The 14,968-nt window shown below is 44.1% G+C and overlaps 1 protein-coding gene across 4 annotated transcripts in view; it reads left to right on the top strand.

Moving 5' to 3' along the window:
* Positions 1-3,824, top strand: part of Aldh3a2 (aldehyde dehydrogenase 3 family member A2) — a 28,395-nt gene extending 24,571 nt beyond the window's left edge. For all 4 annotated transcript variants that reach the window (XM_010618161.3, XM_010618159.3, XM_010618158.3 and 1 more), the window contains one exon: positions 3,211-3,824. Coding sequence is in view for 1 of the 4 variants with exons in the window: in XM_010618159.3 (XP_010616461.1) it covers positions 3,211-3,225 (15 nt within the window). In the remaining 3 variants the exon portion in view is untranslated. The remainder of the gene's footprint in view (positions 1-3,210) is intronic.
* Positions 3,825-14,968: the final 11,144 nt, after the last annotated feature.

Genomic DNA, 14,968 nt, shown 5'->3' with positions numbered 1-14,968 from the left:
CCTTGACCTAAGGGTTTGTGTTAAAAAGTCTGCTGTGATTCTAATGGGCTTCCCTTTGCATGTGATTTGTTTCTTTTCTCTTACTTCTTGTAGTATTTTGTTTTTGTGTTGTATTTCTGGAATCTTAATTATTATATGTCTAGGTGTAGATCTTTTTTGATCGTGGCTAGTTGGGATTCTATATGCCTCACTTATCTATATGTCTAATTCTTCCCTTCTGTTTGGGAAGTTTTCTGTCATTAATTCTGTGAAGAGCTTTTTTATGTCATTTGCATTTTCTCCTGTTTTTTCATGAATTCCTATCAGTCTTATGTTGTTTTTCTTTGTTTTGTCTAGGAGTTGTTGGATTGATTTTTCATGATCCCTTACTGTTTTTAAGAGACCTCTTTTTTCTCGGTCACTGACTCTGATCCTATCTTCTATATCTGAAATTCTATCTTTGCAGTCTTTTATTCTGTTGCGTACACTTTCAATAGAGTTTTTAATCTCCTGGATATCTGTTTGAATCTGTTTTATGGATTCCATTTCTTTCCTCTGTTGGGCATTCATTGTTTCCATGTCTTTCTTATGCTGAGTCTTCATGGCTTCTATCACAGTCTTGAGCTCATCTATTTTTTTCTCAGTTTCTGCTCTAGAGTCTCGAATCATGACTTCCAGTTTGCTCATCATCTCTCTGGTTAACTGGGAAATTATTTCTGATTTGAATTTTTCTAGAGCCTGATTGATCTGTTTTGTTACCTCCTGTGCTATGGGTCCAGGGTGTCCTATTGGTTCACTATCAGACTTTTCATCCTCATTTGTCCTACTATTTGCCATTGGTGAACTGGAAATCTGTTTTTGTGTCTTGCTTAAGTGTTTTCTCATTTTTATTTTTATTGTTGGGTTGTCCTTCTTTAATTTCTGGGTATTACTTATATCTTCCTAATATAGTTGCATTTTAGCTTTTGAGTTTCTAATGACTCACAGACATCCTCATTTTCATAATATCAGAGAAAATAACTCTTTAAATCAATCACAACCCTTTATCCCAATTGATACATTCAGCAGCCCAATAGGATCAGGCACAGCTTGCAAATCACTTGTGGTAGTCATTAATGTATCACCTTTAACTCATGTGAATTAAATTAATTTCAAGAAGCAGCCCATAATATGTTTGCAGTGAATATGCTTTTCAATATAGCATCTTTACCATTTAGGATGGGGGGTTAGACTTAGAATGAGGGAATTAGATAAATGAAAGGATTAAAGCAGGTTTGAAGTGAGTCCAAAGGATGTAGAATTACCTTACTATCTTTACAAAGCTATTAACTTCAGGGGGGATAGAGAGAGTGCAGGAATAAGGGCAAGAATATATCCCCTTAACGATAACAGGCGCTTGCCTTCCCTTGAAGGTACAGAGCCATGAGTGAGGTAAAATGACTGGAGAAAATACCATAAAGAGAAACCCCTCCTAAAAAGAAAAAAATAATAAAAGAAGAAGTCTGAGTTAGGGCAGGAGCCGGAATAAAAAGGGAGATGAGGGATAATATGGTGGAGCAAGAGACTGAGTTGGAGAGAGAGGACAGAAAAAAGAAAGAAATTTGAGGGTGGAATGAGGAAAAGAAAAGAGAGAGGAAAAAAAAAAAAAGAATTTGAAGGGCCTCTTTCAGACTGTCTCTGTTCTCATAATATACCACATGTACAGCCATATGCAGAACCGAATCCCCTGGTCTCAGCTAGCCAATGGCAGTTCCCCATGACTGAGACTGAACATAGTCCACAAGGCCCAATTTGAGTTTCCCTACCCTCAGGGTTGAACTCCACTCAGTTCTGTTACAGGTTTCTCCTGCCCTTTCTTTAAAGATGTTCAAAATTGGGAGCTCAGAAAACTACCCTTCATGAGAACCTATGCTTCTGCAGAGTTGGTCTAAGGACTGGCCCAATATGGTTTGAGAACGGGGTAGGGGGGTCATGGGGGTGTTTCAAGGGCACCCGCGCAGCTACCTTCCTTACTGGGTCTGTGGTCGCACAGTCCGGGAGGTCGCGCACCCACCGGGTGATCTCAGGCAGGCAGGCAGCTGAAGAAACCCCCTCCGGGGTCTTTGGGTCCTTGCTGGGTCTGTGGTCGCGCAGTCTGGGAGGTCGCGCACCCACCAGGTGCTCTCAGGCAGGCAGGCAGCTGAAGAGACCCCTTCCAGGTTCTTTGGTTCCTTGCTGGGTCTGTGGTCGCGCAGTCTGGGAGGTCGTGTACCCGCCGGGTGATCTCAGGCAGGCAGGCAGCTCAAGTCGCGCTTTCTTGCTGAGCCCTGACTCACTGTGAGGGAGGTGGGCTCAAACCAGTTGATGCATGGTGACTACTGGCAACCAGAGGCTTCCATGGAAAAACATACCAGTGGAATGGGGCAGTGGCTAGTGAGTTAATCAGATTCAGATATCCCTGGAGAGGGCACTTCACTGGTAGCCAACTCAGAGGTGAAATGAGTTTTCTATACTTAATAGTCTACTTGCTTTGTTGTATATTTGGGTCTGTTAATTTAGTGGTGGTTGGGATTGAACCTGGGGCCTCGTGCATGCTGGGGAAGTTCTCTACCATTGAGCGACACACTGCAGCCCTAATTTTAATTTTATTAGTTGACATGAGTTAGAATGGATTTGGTACGTAAGTGCACATAGTAGAGTTCACGTAAAACTTAAAAGCTACAGAAAACATTTTAAGTGATCTGGGGTTTAAAAGATGGAGAAATGTCATGGGTTAAAGTTGATAAATGCCATTGGGCCTTTGACAAAAAAGGTAGTTGCGCTCTGAAGTCACAGTAGAATTTCACCAGCTTCAGTTGGGTGGATTATTGCTATTTACAAACAAATTTGCTTAGCAGTTTTCAAATTTCTTGTAGAGATTTCAGCTTCCTATTTATAGTGTCAGGATAGTAAATGAATATTCTCTAGCCTTGCCTCTCTTCTGATGTTACCTCATTGATTTTGGACAGAATGTATCCTCCATCACTGTCTGTTTTCTTGTTGTTGAGGAAGGGCATAATCCTTTGTCTTCAGGCCAAAACACACTCAGACCTTCCAGGGATATATAGAGTCCTTTTCTCGATAGCACATTCAGACACCGTTGGCACAGGATGTCTTTGTTAGAGTCTACATATTTAGCTCATGTCCCACAGCTGGTTTTGAGTGTGTTTTTAAACCTGCAAAATAACCTGGATCTCTTTTTCTTCTCTTCAGGCTGGATACTACTGAGAGAATGGTCCCGTTAACCTCCTAGCTGCCTGTACTGAATTATTTCGGTACTCAATGGTTAATGAAGAGTAATTTTAAAATTGTACCAAAATCAGAAATATGTTGATGCAGTGTGATCAAACCTAAAAATTGCTGTCCCTCACCGTTATTAAAACTTGCCCTTTCAGCCAAATTCCAATATCCTGTAATAGTGAATGTATTCTGAGAACCTATTCTTAATCGTAGTGGGAGGCAAAAATGTATTAAGTGAAGTCCATACTCTTTGGGGATATAAGGAGGTTTCAGAACTTGCTCAGTGACCTGTGCACCCTAGTTCACAAGACACCTCATCTGCTCTGCCATGCTGTTATTTGGTGAAGCTTCCAAGAGCTGAACATTTCCCAGGGTCCCCAGTGATTCTCTGTAATCCAGAGAGGTGGGGAGAGATGTTCTCAGCTCCTTTTGAGGTTTGAGGCACTACAATTGACCTTAAAATTGCAAATTAGTGGATTTTCCAAGAACAAATCTTTTTTGTCATTTCTGTAGAGTACATTTAAAGTGCAAGTACTTTTATTTATTTATTTTTTTGAAATTTCAGGAGTAAGTCTTTCTGAATAAATTTAGCCTACAGAATTTAACATGAGGGAATCATTTCTGTCACATCTGGGTGTGGTGGTGCACACCTGTAATCTTAGTACTTGGGAGGCTGAGGCAGGAGGATTGCTGAGTTCAAGGCCAGTCTGAACTATATAGTGAGACCCTGTCTCAACTGAAAAAAAGAAGGGTCTGGGATATTAGGGGATGCCCCTCACACATTGAGACTTGAAGAGTTGGCCTTGAAAAGCTGGCCTTATGGTCAGAAGTTGTCTTCATTCTTTCTCATTATCTATTACCTGAAAGGTTTTTGGCTTGACAGTCTGTGTGACTATTCACAAATACTTATTGTGGTTAGTATCACACAAAGCATCTTGTAAATCATAAGGCTTCCTAGAAGATTTTAGCTTATTTCATACAAATATCATCTCTTATTCATATGGTGTTACATGTTATAAAATCTAACTTCAATTTTTAAAGTGCTTAGTAAGAGTAATTATAAAAATACTTATCTCTCAGGATCTTAAAGTTGCAAGTTAGTAAGTTCAAGGACAAGTCTTTTAAAAAGTCTTATTTATGTAGCACAGTGCAAGTATACTTAACTCTCTTAAACTTCAGAAAGACCCCTTTCTGAACAAACTCAGCCTAGCAAAGGAGTCATTTCCTATCACAAAAAAAGAGGCCTTGGACATTAGGACTTTGGGGCTGAAGAGCCTCATGGGTCACATAGCTAGTGGCCCATGAGAAATTTGGAGAAATAACCTTAAATCAAGTTGGCCAAACTGAAAGGGAAGGAGAATGGAGAGAGGATCTCCTGAGCAGGTGAGAAATTATCCTCATCAACGCCTTATGTAGCCAAGACCTGAGGCTGCAGCCAGGTGGGAAGTGCTAGGGGAGGACCTTGTGAAATGTGGCGTCCTCTGCTGGACAGTGCTGTGAGCTTGGGCCGCAGGATTCCACTTCCCCTGCTCAGGACTGGAAAGAGACTTGGGCCTTACTCAGTGAGAGAATGTAATTTCACTTCATTGAATGTATAATCACCTGTTGAATAATTTGTTCTGTTTAGTCTCCCTGAAGTATATTGTGTCTTTGTCACAGTGTGAGGAGTCAAGAATTAATCACTGGCGTAGTTTAGGAATAAATCCCGCAAACTGTGGTTCTAACAGAATTATCATAAAATTTCTTAGAATTTCAATTTGAAATTTACATTTAATATCTTGTACATTATAATTTCTAGTTAAGCCAAATTACTGGTTTGTCTACTAATGTATTCTGATCCTAAATAAATACACTATATTTTATAAAATTGTTTTTTTTTTTTTTTTTGTTTTTTTTGAGATAGGATCTCACTATGTAGTCGAGACTGACCTGGAACTCAAGTCCAGACTGGTCTTGAACTCACATCGATCCTCCTGCCTCAGCCTCCCAGTGCTGGGATTACAAGTGTGCACCACCACACCTGGCTAGTTCTTTCTTATTTTGAAGAATGGTTTCAAGTGTCCTGCTCTGGATCCCATGGGTGCTTTTGTAGGACACTCTGTGTGTGTGTGTGTGTGTGTGTGTGTGTGTGCGCGCGCGTGCGTATGCAGAAATGCATAGTGGACAAAAGAGACAGCCACAGAATGGGAAAAACTTGCTAGCTACTCATCAGACTAAAGACTAATATCTGGAAAATACAAGGAACTCAAAAAAATTAGACTCCCTCAAACATAGAGACCCAATCAAAAATGCACATCTGAAATGAATAAATACTCAGATGAAGTACAAATGACAAAATACATGAATGCTTAACATAGCTGGCCATTTGAAAACTACACATAAAAACATTACTGGATTCCACCTCCAAAACAGAATGTCTACATTCAAGAAATCAAATGACAAATGGTGGAGAGGAGCTGAGGGTGGGGGAACCCTTCATTGTAGGTGGGAACATAAACTGGTACAACCACTATGGAAATCAGTATGGAGAGGCCTCCAAAAAACAAAACGGAAATTCCATTTGACCCAGCTTCCCCTCTGCTGGTTATCTTCCTGAAAGGAGTTAAAGACCTTGAAGTACAATGATTCATGCATTCCCATTTATAGCAGCACAATTTATAATGGCGAATCCTTGGAAACAGCCTCAATGCCCATCAAAAGATGAATGAAAATGTGGTATTTATACACAGCAGAGTACTACTCTGACATAAAGGACAAATGAGTCGTTGTAGGAAAACGGATGCACGTTGAGATCATCAGTGAAGTAAATCAGATGCACAAATTTAAATACTGCATGGTTTCTCCTACGTGAGAATGTCAGTATATAACTAAAGTGCAAAATAAAGAATAGGCAGTAGGAAATAGCAAGATGGGTCTTTGGCGTGTGGGAAGGCAAAGGAAAGAGGAAAGGGGAGGAAGAAAAGAGCTTAATAGTGGGAGTTTTGTGAAATGCTGTGCTCTTGCACAACGTCCCTATAAGGAATTGAAAGAAGTGATCATATACTACAAATATATTTTTAAAAATTATATCTGCCTGTCCATCCATCCATCCTTCCCGAGGTCAAGGAGGAAATATCAGAACATGCACCAACTACCCTGATAAATGTAATAATGTACTACAACATGTACCAGACATGCATGGTGGTGGTCACTCACTTGCTTTCTGTTTCTGAGATCTTTGAGGGTCTGGGGTCAGGACTTTGATTACAGGCCCTATCAGTGTGGCTAAGGCTGCCCCCAGGGCAGACCCCTGGCTATTTCAATGAGAGTTTGCTGGTGGGGACTGTAAGAGTAGAAAGCTGTCTCTGGATTTCTGAAAAGGTGAGGTCCACAAGGCACTCAACCTTAAGTAACTTGTCAAGGTGATGCTAAGGGAGTTGCTGGTAGCCACAGAAGAGCAAGAAGCAAACTCAATAGTCCATGGGGCAGGGATAAAAGCTTCAGCCTAGAATCTGCAGGCCTAGGTTAACTATCAGGCTGCCTTGTTACACCTTGTGACTGGTTCTTAATTCCAGTGCCTTAACAAAGGAAAAAGCTTATATGATAGGAAAATGCCTTATTTACTTTGAAAGTATGATCAGAGGAGGAAGCCTGTGTAAAGCATCTTAAACTGAATTTGATGTACAGGTAAAGTTTATTACTACTAAGCTCAAATGAATGTTTCTGTTCCGTATAACTTTTATGTATGACTTCAGAAGTGCACATTTAACACTTAGTTGATCATACCACCATCTTATGACAGTTTAAGATCTCAGAGTGTTCGGGAACTTGCTTACTACTTCAGTGATTAGGGCATTATGCGCTGACTGTGCCAGGGTGAGAGGAGGTTATGGAGATGTAACCTGCAAGAACTTTGATACATGCTGGCATTCAAGCTAGCTCTAGGGCAAGTGAAGAGTGTGTGGGTCAAAGATAAGGCCGCCAGGGCTGGGGATTTGGCTCAGTGGTTCTGCCGCCTGCCTCACAAGTGTAAGGGCCTGAGTTCGATCAGGGGCCGATGACAACACCCGAAAAAAAAAAAAAAAAAAAAAAAAACGGCCATCACATCATCATGTGGACACTGCATACAACCACAGAGGTACTTATATGCCTGATACATGGGGAGAACTAGGGGAAGTGCTTCTCCCAGACAATTGATTAAGCCAAGCTCAACCCCCTGGACCAACAGCTGAAGGCCAAAACATGGCCTGCCTTGGGCTGGAGTTTAGTGAATGAGAGCATGAGCTGAAGAGCCAATGTCCTGAGCTTGACTCACCGTTATGAGTTGTGAAACAATGGGGTGATATCTAAGTTCTGTCAGGCTTGCTTCCTCAGCTGAGAGTGGGAGTACCTGTGGTTGCCTCCCAAGGCCAAGGGCGTAAAGTACTTGCTTTAGGGCCTAGTATTTGCATGCCTCGTAAAACAACATGGAGGTTGTCTCTCTGGTGTTTTGGGTGTCATTTTCATGAAGACATGAAGGAAAATAGCTCAGGTTTGCATAGCTTCCAGTTACATAAGGCACATGGGATGAACAGGAGCAATGTGCCACTGACATTTGTGTATGTACCAAAGCAGAGGCAGCTGTGACAGCATCACATGGAGGGACTGTTGCCTTCTCAGGCCCAAGCCTGGGAGCTGTGAATTTTGCTCTCTGCTGCCCTGTGTATTTTGCTCTCTCCTGCCCTGTGTGTGTCTGAGCCTGAAGGAGAGAGAAAGCATGTCTGAGCCTACTGCCCTGGTCACCAATGGCTTGGTATCCTCTGCCTTGGAAACATTACATGCTAAAGCAGTGTGTAGCCACAGGCTGTATTTATAGTTGTAGGTTTTTTTTTTTTTTTGGTACCGGGGATTGAACTTGGGTCCTTATGCTTGCAAGGCAGACCACCGAACTGCTGAGCTAGGTTTTTAATTGTTGGCATTTGAAATCTGTACTCAGAGTCTTCAGTGTTGCATGACTATCTGCACAAAGGGGCAAAGGCACCCTGTAAATAGGGTTCAGGTCTGCGAGAGAACATGCCTTCAACCCGTAGTTGTGGTTTTCCTCTAAGTAGTAGCTGCCAGCTCTGTTTATGAAGTTGGTTCACAAGGAAAGAGGGCAGGGACGCCACAGTACCTGTTCTGAAGTCCTGGCATGTTCTAGGGGTGTTTGTGTGGGTTCAGGCTAACTTGAGCCCTTTGCGTTTGTTTGTTTTTTTTGTCAGTGGACTTAGACATTTGGTTTTGTGTTTCTCTTTGCAGCTGCAGGGTGTTCTTGTACTGGTGAATTACAGTGTCAGGAACAGATGCTGAGGCTCAGGTGGCCCCTCTCAGCCCCTCCCTCCCCACCTCAGTTTACATCACAGATCAATGCTGCTGCCAAGTCCTGGTGCCTCCTGGGGATTTCTGGCTGAACATTAATTGCTTATGTGGACCTGCTGTGGTGTGCGTCCTGAGCCAGGGCCTGCTGTGTCACATGCCCTGCACCTAGTTTCCAGTCCAGAGGCAACAAAGGTGGCATTTGCCAGGAGGGCACAGGTCAGCTGCTTAAACAGAGGCTTGTTGGAAAAAGGTCAGCGTCAGAGATCACCCTCGGGCTCTCCCAACTTCCTCACACCACATAACCACCCATGATGCTCATTCTGACAACAAAAGTCAGCATGGTGCAGAGGGAGGCTGATGTGCTCACTGTGGCCCCACGGGCTGCCTCTTAGTGCCCCTCAGCTCTGCCTCAGATACACTGGAAGGGAAGTCAGGAGGAGACCGAGAGCATAAGCAGTTTACATCACATGGCTTCATTTAATTCTACCAGTGCTATCATTTAATTCTACCAGTGCTAGGATAGCTGCTCTTATCCCACTTCCTACCCCGATGAGGCGGTCAAGGAGAAGTCAGATCACTGGCCTGTGGCCACACAGAGCACAGCTCCTAAGCACTCAGGTTTTAGGCTGTACTGTTATTGCCTTGCTAGAAAGTAAAAGATGGAACTGGTGACCTGGCAAATGGTCTGAAGAATGGACCAGCTTCACACGGCGCAGATATAGTCCATGGATTTACTCCGGTTGCTGTAGCAAGGACTTCCGATGTAAAATAGAAATGTATTATTTTATATTATACTGGGGGCGGGGCTCACTGCTAAAATCCAGAGCTAGCTCCCTCTAGAGACCCTTGGGTAAAATCTCATTTTCTGACTTCTAGAAGATACCTCCATCCCATGGTTCATTGCCCCCACCATTCTAATCTCTGTTTGTCTTCACATCTTCTCCAATTCTGATCTTATCTTCCTTTTATACAGGACCTTTTGATTACATTGGGCCCCTCTGGATAATTCAGGAAATCTTCCCTGTCTCAGGATCTTGTCCTATCTTCAGCGTCCCATTTACCACACCACACTCACAGGTTCTGATGATTAGGATGTGGATGTCTTGAGGGGCCATTCTGTCTGCCACATATAGCAAACAAAGGTGTCATCTCATATGAGACGGACAGCCCTTGCCTGTGGCTGTCTGAGTACAGCACGTCACTATGTCTTAGCTCGTAGTTGAGAATGGCTCTGCAGAAAGTCCCAACACTTCTCTGTTTGGTTAATTTTTTTCTCCCAACTTGACTCCAGGTCTAATGAACTAAGAAACTACAGGCACAGCTCATGTTCAGTAAGCACTACTATTTGCCAGTAGATTCTTTGGTTATTTAATGTTTTTGGTACCAGGGATCGAACTCGAGTCCCTGCATTTGCAAAGCAGGTGCCGGAACCACTGAACTAAATCCCCAGCCCTGGTTATTTTAATTTTATTTGAAGGATGGGGAGTGATTTGCTTTAACATATTTGAGCAAATAGGTAATACACTGAATGGAGATGTTTGCCTCTTCAACTTTAAAATATGGTGCTAGTTCCATATCACAGCATAGATGCTATTTTTTTGGTTAAAACAAGACTTCTTTCCAGTTGTAATTGATGAGCTCTGGATCAGTATTTCTTTCCAAGGTGTAATTTTTGCCCCCAGAAGACATATCTGGAAATATCTGGAGTCATTCTTTTGGTTATAACAACGGGAGGGATGCCATTGCATCTAGTGGGTAGGAACCAAGGATACTGCTGAACATCCTACAACACACAAGAAAGCCTTCCTATGCTAACGAATTATTTGGTCTAAAATGGAAGTGGTGCTGAGGTTGACAAGCCTTTATTTACAGCATTGTGAGTTAAAGCGCACAGGAAGGTGACCCCGCCAAACAGATTGCAGGTTCTTTTGAGAGAAGCCATGGACCAGTGAAGTAGACAGGGATTTAACAGGGAGTTCCTGTTTCTCAATAGCCACCAGTGGTGGGACATAGTTCGCTATGTGTCCCCAGCCAACTGGAGGCTGTGCATAAGTGAGCAAGTCCAATCATCCCATGCAACCCTGGACAATGGTGCAGTGCACATGAACAGAAGAGACAGGAAGACCCGGAGGAAAGTAAAAACTGGAGCAGACCTGAAAGCAGCTACAGCTCTGAACATGTCCCCAGCCCACCCATGGATCTGTGCACAGAGGATGGAGCCCTTGTTAGGTGTCAGAACCAATACAATGGCAATCCTCCAGAAAAAGCAAGGCAAAACGTTCATCTACTAGGCTACAAAACAAATCTCATGAAACTGTAAAAGATTGAATTCATACATAATGTTTTCTCTGACCAGTAAAATTATATAAAATACCTACCAGAATTAGAAATATTTACCATACCCAGCAGTATAAACACACTTTATACAAAGTATGTTCTCTGACCATACAGAATTAGAAATAATTACTAGAAAGAAAACCCCGGGAGCTAGGTATACCTGCGATTCCAGAACTTGAAGTTGGGAGGCTGAGGCAGGAGGATCATGAGTTCAAGAGCCAGTGTAGATTATATAGTGAGACCCTCTCTCAAAGCACAAAAAACAAAAAAAAAAACAAAACAAAAAGAAATGAAAACCCAAATTAAACACTTCAGAACCCATGGATCAAAGAACAAATCACAACAAAAATTTAAAAATAGTTCGAACTTAAAAGGAAAACAACATCAAAATTTATTAAATGCAACTAATACAGTCTATAGAGGGAAATATATAGTTTTAAATGCCCATATTAGAAAAGAAGAAATAAATCAGTAACCTAATATTCCAATCTAAGAAACTATTAAAGAACCAACTATACCTAAATAAAGCAGAAGCCTAGGAATAATAAAAAAAAATTAGAATGAATCATTGAAATAAGTAATAGAGACAAATCAATGAAACCAAAATTTGTTTCTTTGCTTAAGAGCCATAAAAAATTTTGTTTTTAGCAAAGATTTGACCTTTGTAAAATAAGGCTAAGAAAATCAGAAAGTAAGACAAAAATTACCAAAATCAGGAATGAAAGCAGGAGTATCAGTACTGGTCATAAAGAAAAGGATTATAAGGGAATATTATGAGAAACTTCATGCCACACAAGCAACAATTAAGTGAATACATTTTAGAATTATTGCAACTAATTCATGAAAAACAAAATCTTGATAGATCTATAATAAGTAAACAGGTTGAATTAATATGTTAAATGACCATGGAAATGGTCACTGGACCAGACAAGACAGAAAGAACATCACTGACAGATCCCACTTCAGAGCAGTAGGGCGATGGTCCCTAATCAGTGAAAATCACCCTGCCCCCTGCACCAGGAGTCTTGGGCACAGAGCCAGAATCCCCCCGCCACGTCTTGGCATTAGTGTGGGACTGGATATCCTTTCGCAGGAAGGGCTCCATATGAAATGCTCAAATAAAGGTGGAAGCCTGTCTCCAAGAGAGTCCATGAGTCTCAGCAGCAGAGGGGTGGGTGGGAAAGGGACAGGCCAGACAAGAGCCATTTGCTGTGCAGGGAGGGGTAGCAGGTTTGGAAGATAAGGCTGCCAGCTCCAGGGCCAGTCCTGCCTCCCAGTACTGAGGCCTCCCGGCCCAGGTCCTGGACTCTGTCATACTAGAGGTGGGCCAAGGCCCACCAGCACATGCCCCTGACTGCAAGGGCTCTGTTTTCACAGCATCTGCAGCTCCCAGTGCCTTCCTCACTCTGACACAGACTTGTGAGGCTGAGCTACACAGAAGATTGCAATTCCAGATAAGAGGGTGCTGTTGGCGGGCTACGCTTCAGCCCTTGCAGGGAAGGAGTTCTGAGCCAGGAAGAAGCACAGAAGCACATTTGTCCCCAAGAGGGAGGAACATGGGAAGGCAGGATGGATGTGGTTGCTGACAATGAGGCAGTGACATCTAGGGTAGGAGAAAGGTTGAGTCACTCCTAAGCAGGCCGACCCTGCAAGTGGAACCAACGTGCTGTCTCAATCAGATGAACGAGTGGATTTTAAAGAGGTCAGTATGGTCTTAAGTATATCAGAAAAGCTCCCTCGAAGAAATAAAACATAATTCCGTGGAAATCATTTACAAAAATTAGAATCACCTTATACATTATTATTTTGGTGCTGAAGATGGAACCCAGGGCCTTAAGCAAACGAGCAGTGTGGTCTACCACTGGTCTTGCCTCCTGTGGCCCCATAAATTAATACTGTAAGTCTAGATTTTTCTGAATCTAGTGTTTAAAGCCAGGGTCACAGATGATACCCGCCTGACTCTAGGAGGCTAACAGATGCCTACGAGTGATGTGGGCCAAGTGTAACTAAGACAACAGCCCTGTTCTCTGGGGAATGTGATGGGCGAGAGCCCTGTCCCCCAGGGCACTGTATCAAACCCTGGCTGACTGTGGTGGGCAGGAATGTGGACCCACCATTACCCGGGATATCCTATTTTCTCAAGAAAATCCACAAGTTCAGATTGTGCTGTGAAATCTTAATTTTTAAGGAATGCTAATTAATTGTAAAAAATGTGAGCATCTGTAAATGAAGTATCTTGCTTGGTGAGCAGACTGCTATGCATCCTTATGTGTGAGCCTTGGTGTGCGCCAAGCAGGGCCTAGACCTGGTGGGCACTGGAGGTGGAGAAGGGCCCCACGAGAGGCAGAGATGGCTCTTGGGGTAACAGCCGTCCTGTGATACTTCCAGACAGGCTATTGGATGGCTGGCTGGAGCTGGGGAAGGCCTCCCTGGAGGGACCTCATTATGTAGGTCACTGTGGCCACCTTGTAGGCGACAGTCTGGGTAGAGAGGTCCAGTGTAAGCCAGTGTTCCACCTGCCGAGGGCCGTAGGCACCAGAGACATGTTCCAGACTCTGGCTGATAGTGCTGCTCTGTTTGGGGACAAAGACCACATGACTTTGAAGGACAGATTTGCCACAATGACAAGAAGATGATATTTCTGTTTGGCCATTAGTCAGCTTGCCAGGAAAAGTCCTGCCTGGTTCTGGGACTCCCCACATTCCATGCCCTGCATGGTCTGTCTTTAAGGATGAACTCTTTTCCTGTGCACAGCCAAGGAGGGAAAGAACAAGACCAGCCTTAGGCAGCCTGAGTTTGGGTATGAGCCCTGCCATGGGCTTTCCATGTGACTCTGGACAGTTTTTCCTGCCCTTGGGGCTCGATTTGCTCATATGTACATGGAGTTAGGAATTGGAATAGATTGTGTCTTGGGGCCTTCTGATTTTGGGCTGAATCAGCCAAGGCTCCAGGGGGTGGCCTATACCTGTCAATCCCAGAGCGCCACACATGCTCAGGAATGGGTTTTCTTTGTCTCTCACTTGTCTAGGGACTTGGCCACCTCCCAGAGGTGTCCATTCAGTGCTAGGCCCATGGCAGGAAGGCCTAGGACTGCCTCCTGGGTGCTTACAACCTGATGGGAGTGGGGCCAGCAGTTTTAGATTCAGCCCTAGCCGATGGTTCTGTGCCCCATGGCCGGGCTGGTGAAACTATCCTGGGGAGGGGGCTGTGTTGCCCATCCTGTTCTCCCCCATGTACCCATGGAGAACCTCCGGATCTTATAGGTTCACCTCTTGATGTATATTGTGAATGGCAGGGAGCTGAAGAGACCCCACTCCTGCAGTTGCTTATTGTACCAGCCTAGGAACAGAGGCCCAGGGATGACTGCTACCCTGCATGCCTGCTCTGTCAGCTGTTGGGAGGCTCCTGAGAGTCTTGACTCTCCATGTAGGGCTTGCAGGCAAACCAACACATGTCACGCTGTCTTGTACAAGGCTTGCAGGCTGGGTTACATCTGGTATAGGAGTAGGCAGAGGAGACACCAGGCTCAACCAGCCAACACCACTAGGTGCCCAACTGGGAGCTCCTGAGGATATGGGCGGGTGTGCAGGCTGCCCTTGCTCTAGGAGGCTGACTGAGCCCCTGGCCACCAGCACAGGGGTATTTGACAGGCAGAGGGCCCAGGGAGCCCGGCTGGTGGAGCTACCTCCAGCCCTGTCTCCATCTGGCATTCACATCCCTTCAGGGCTCCTTTCCCCTTTGCTCCCCCAGGGTTCTCCATCCAGTGCACTACAGTGCAGAGCCCTGCTGAGGACACAGTGCTGCAGGGTCCCTCTCGCAGGGATTGGTCTTCACTTTGCCCTTGACATCTTGAAATCTTGGCTAACTCTTCTAGGCTCTGCTTCCTCATCTGAAACCTTGAGTCATCTCCTCTAGGTCTGGTTTCATCTGAAACTGGGTCCTTATCTTTGCTCAGTCTCCCCTTGAAGGGCTGTTGGAGGACATCATAAAATCAAGGACACTGAAAGGATTCACAAAACCAAGAGGGCTGACTGCACAGATTTGGGAGAGAAGCCCAGCCTGCAGCCAACACGGCACC

This window comes from Fukomys damarensis, unplaced genomic scaffold (assembly GCF_012274545.1).
Source record: "Fukomys damarensis isolate Sample0158 unplaced genomic scaffold, DMR_v1.0_HiC HiC_scaffold_13, whole genome shotgun sequence".
NCBI lineage: Eukaryota > Metazoa > Chordata > Mammalia > Rodentia > Bathyergidae > Fukomys > Fukomys damarensis.
Note: the sequence above shows the minus strand (reverse complement) of the source record. Positions and strands in the feature narration are given on the sequence as shown.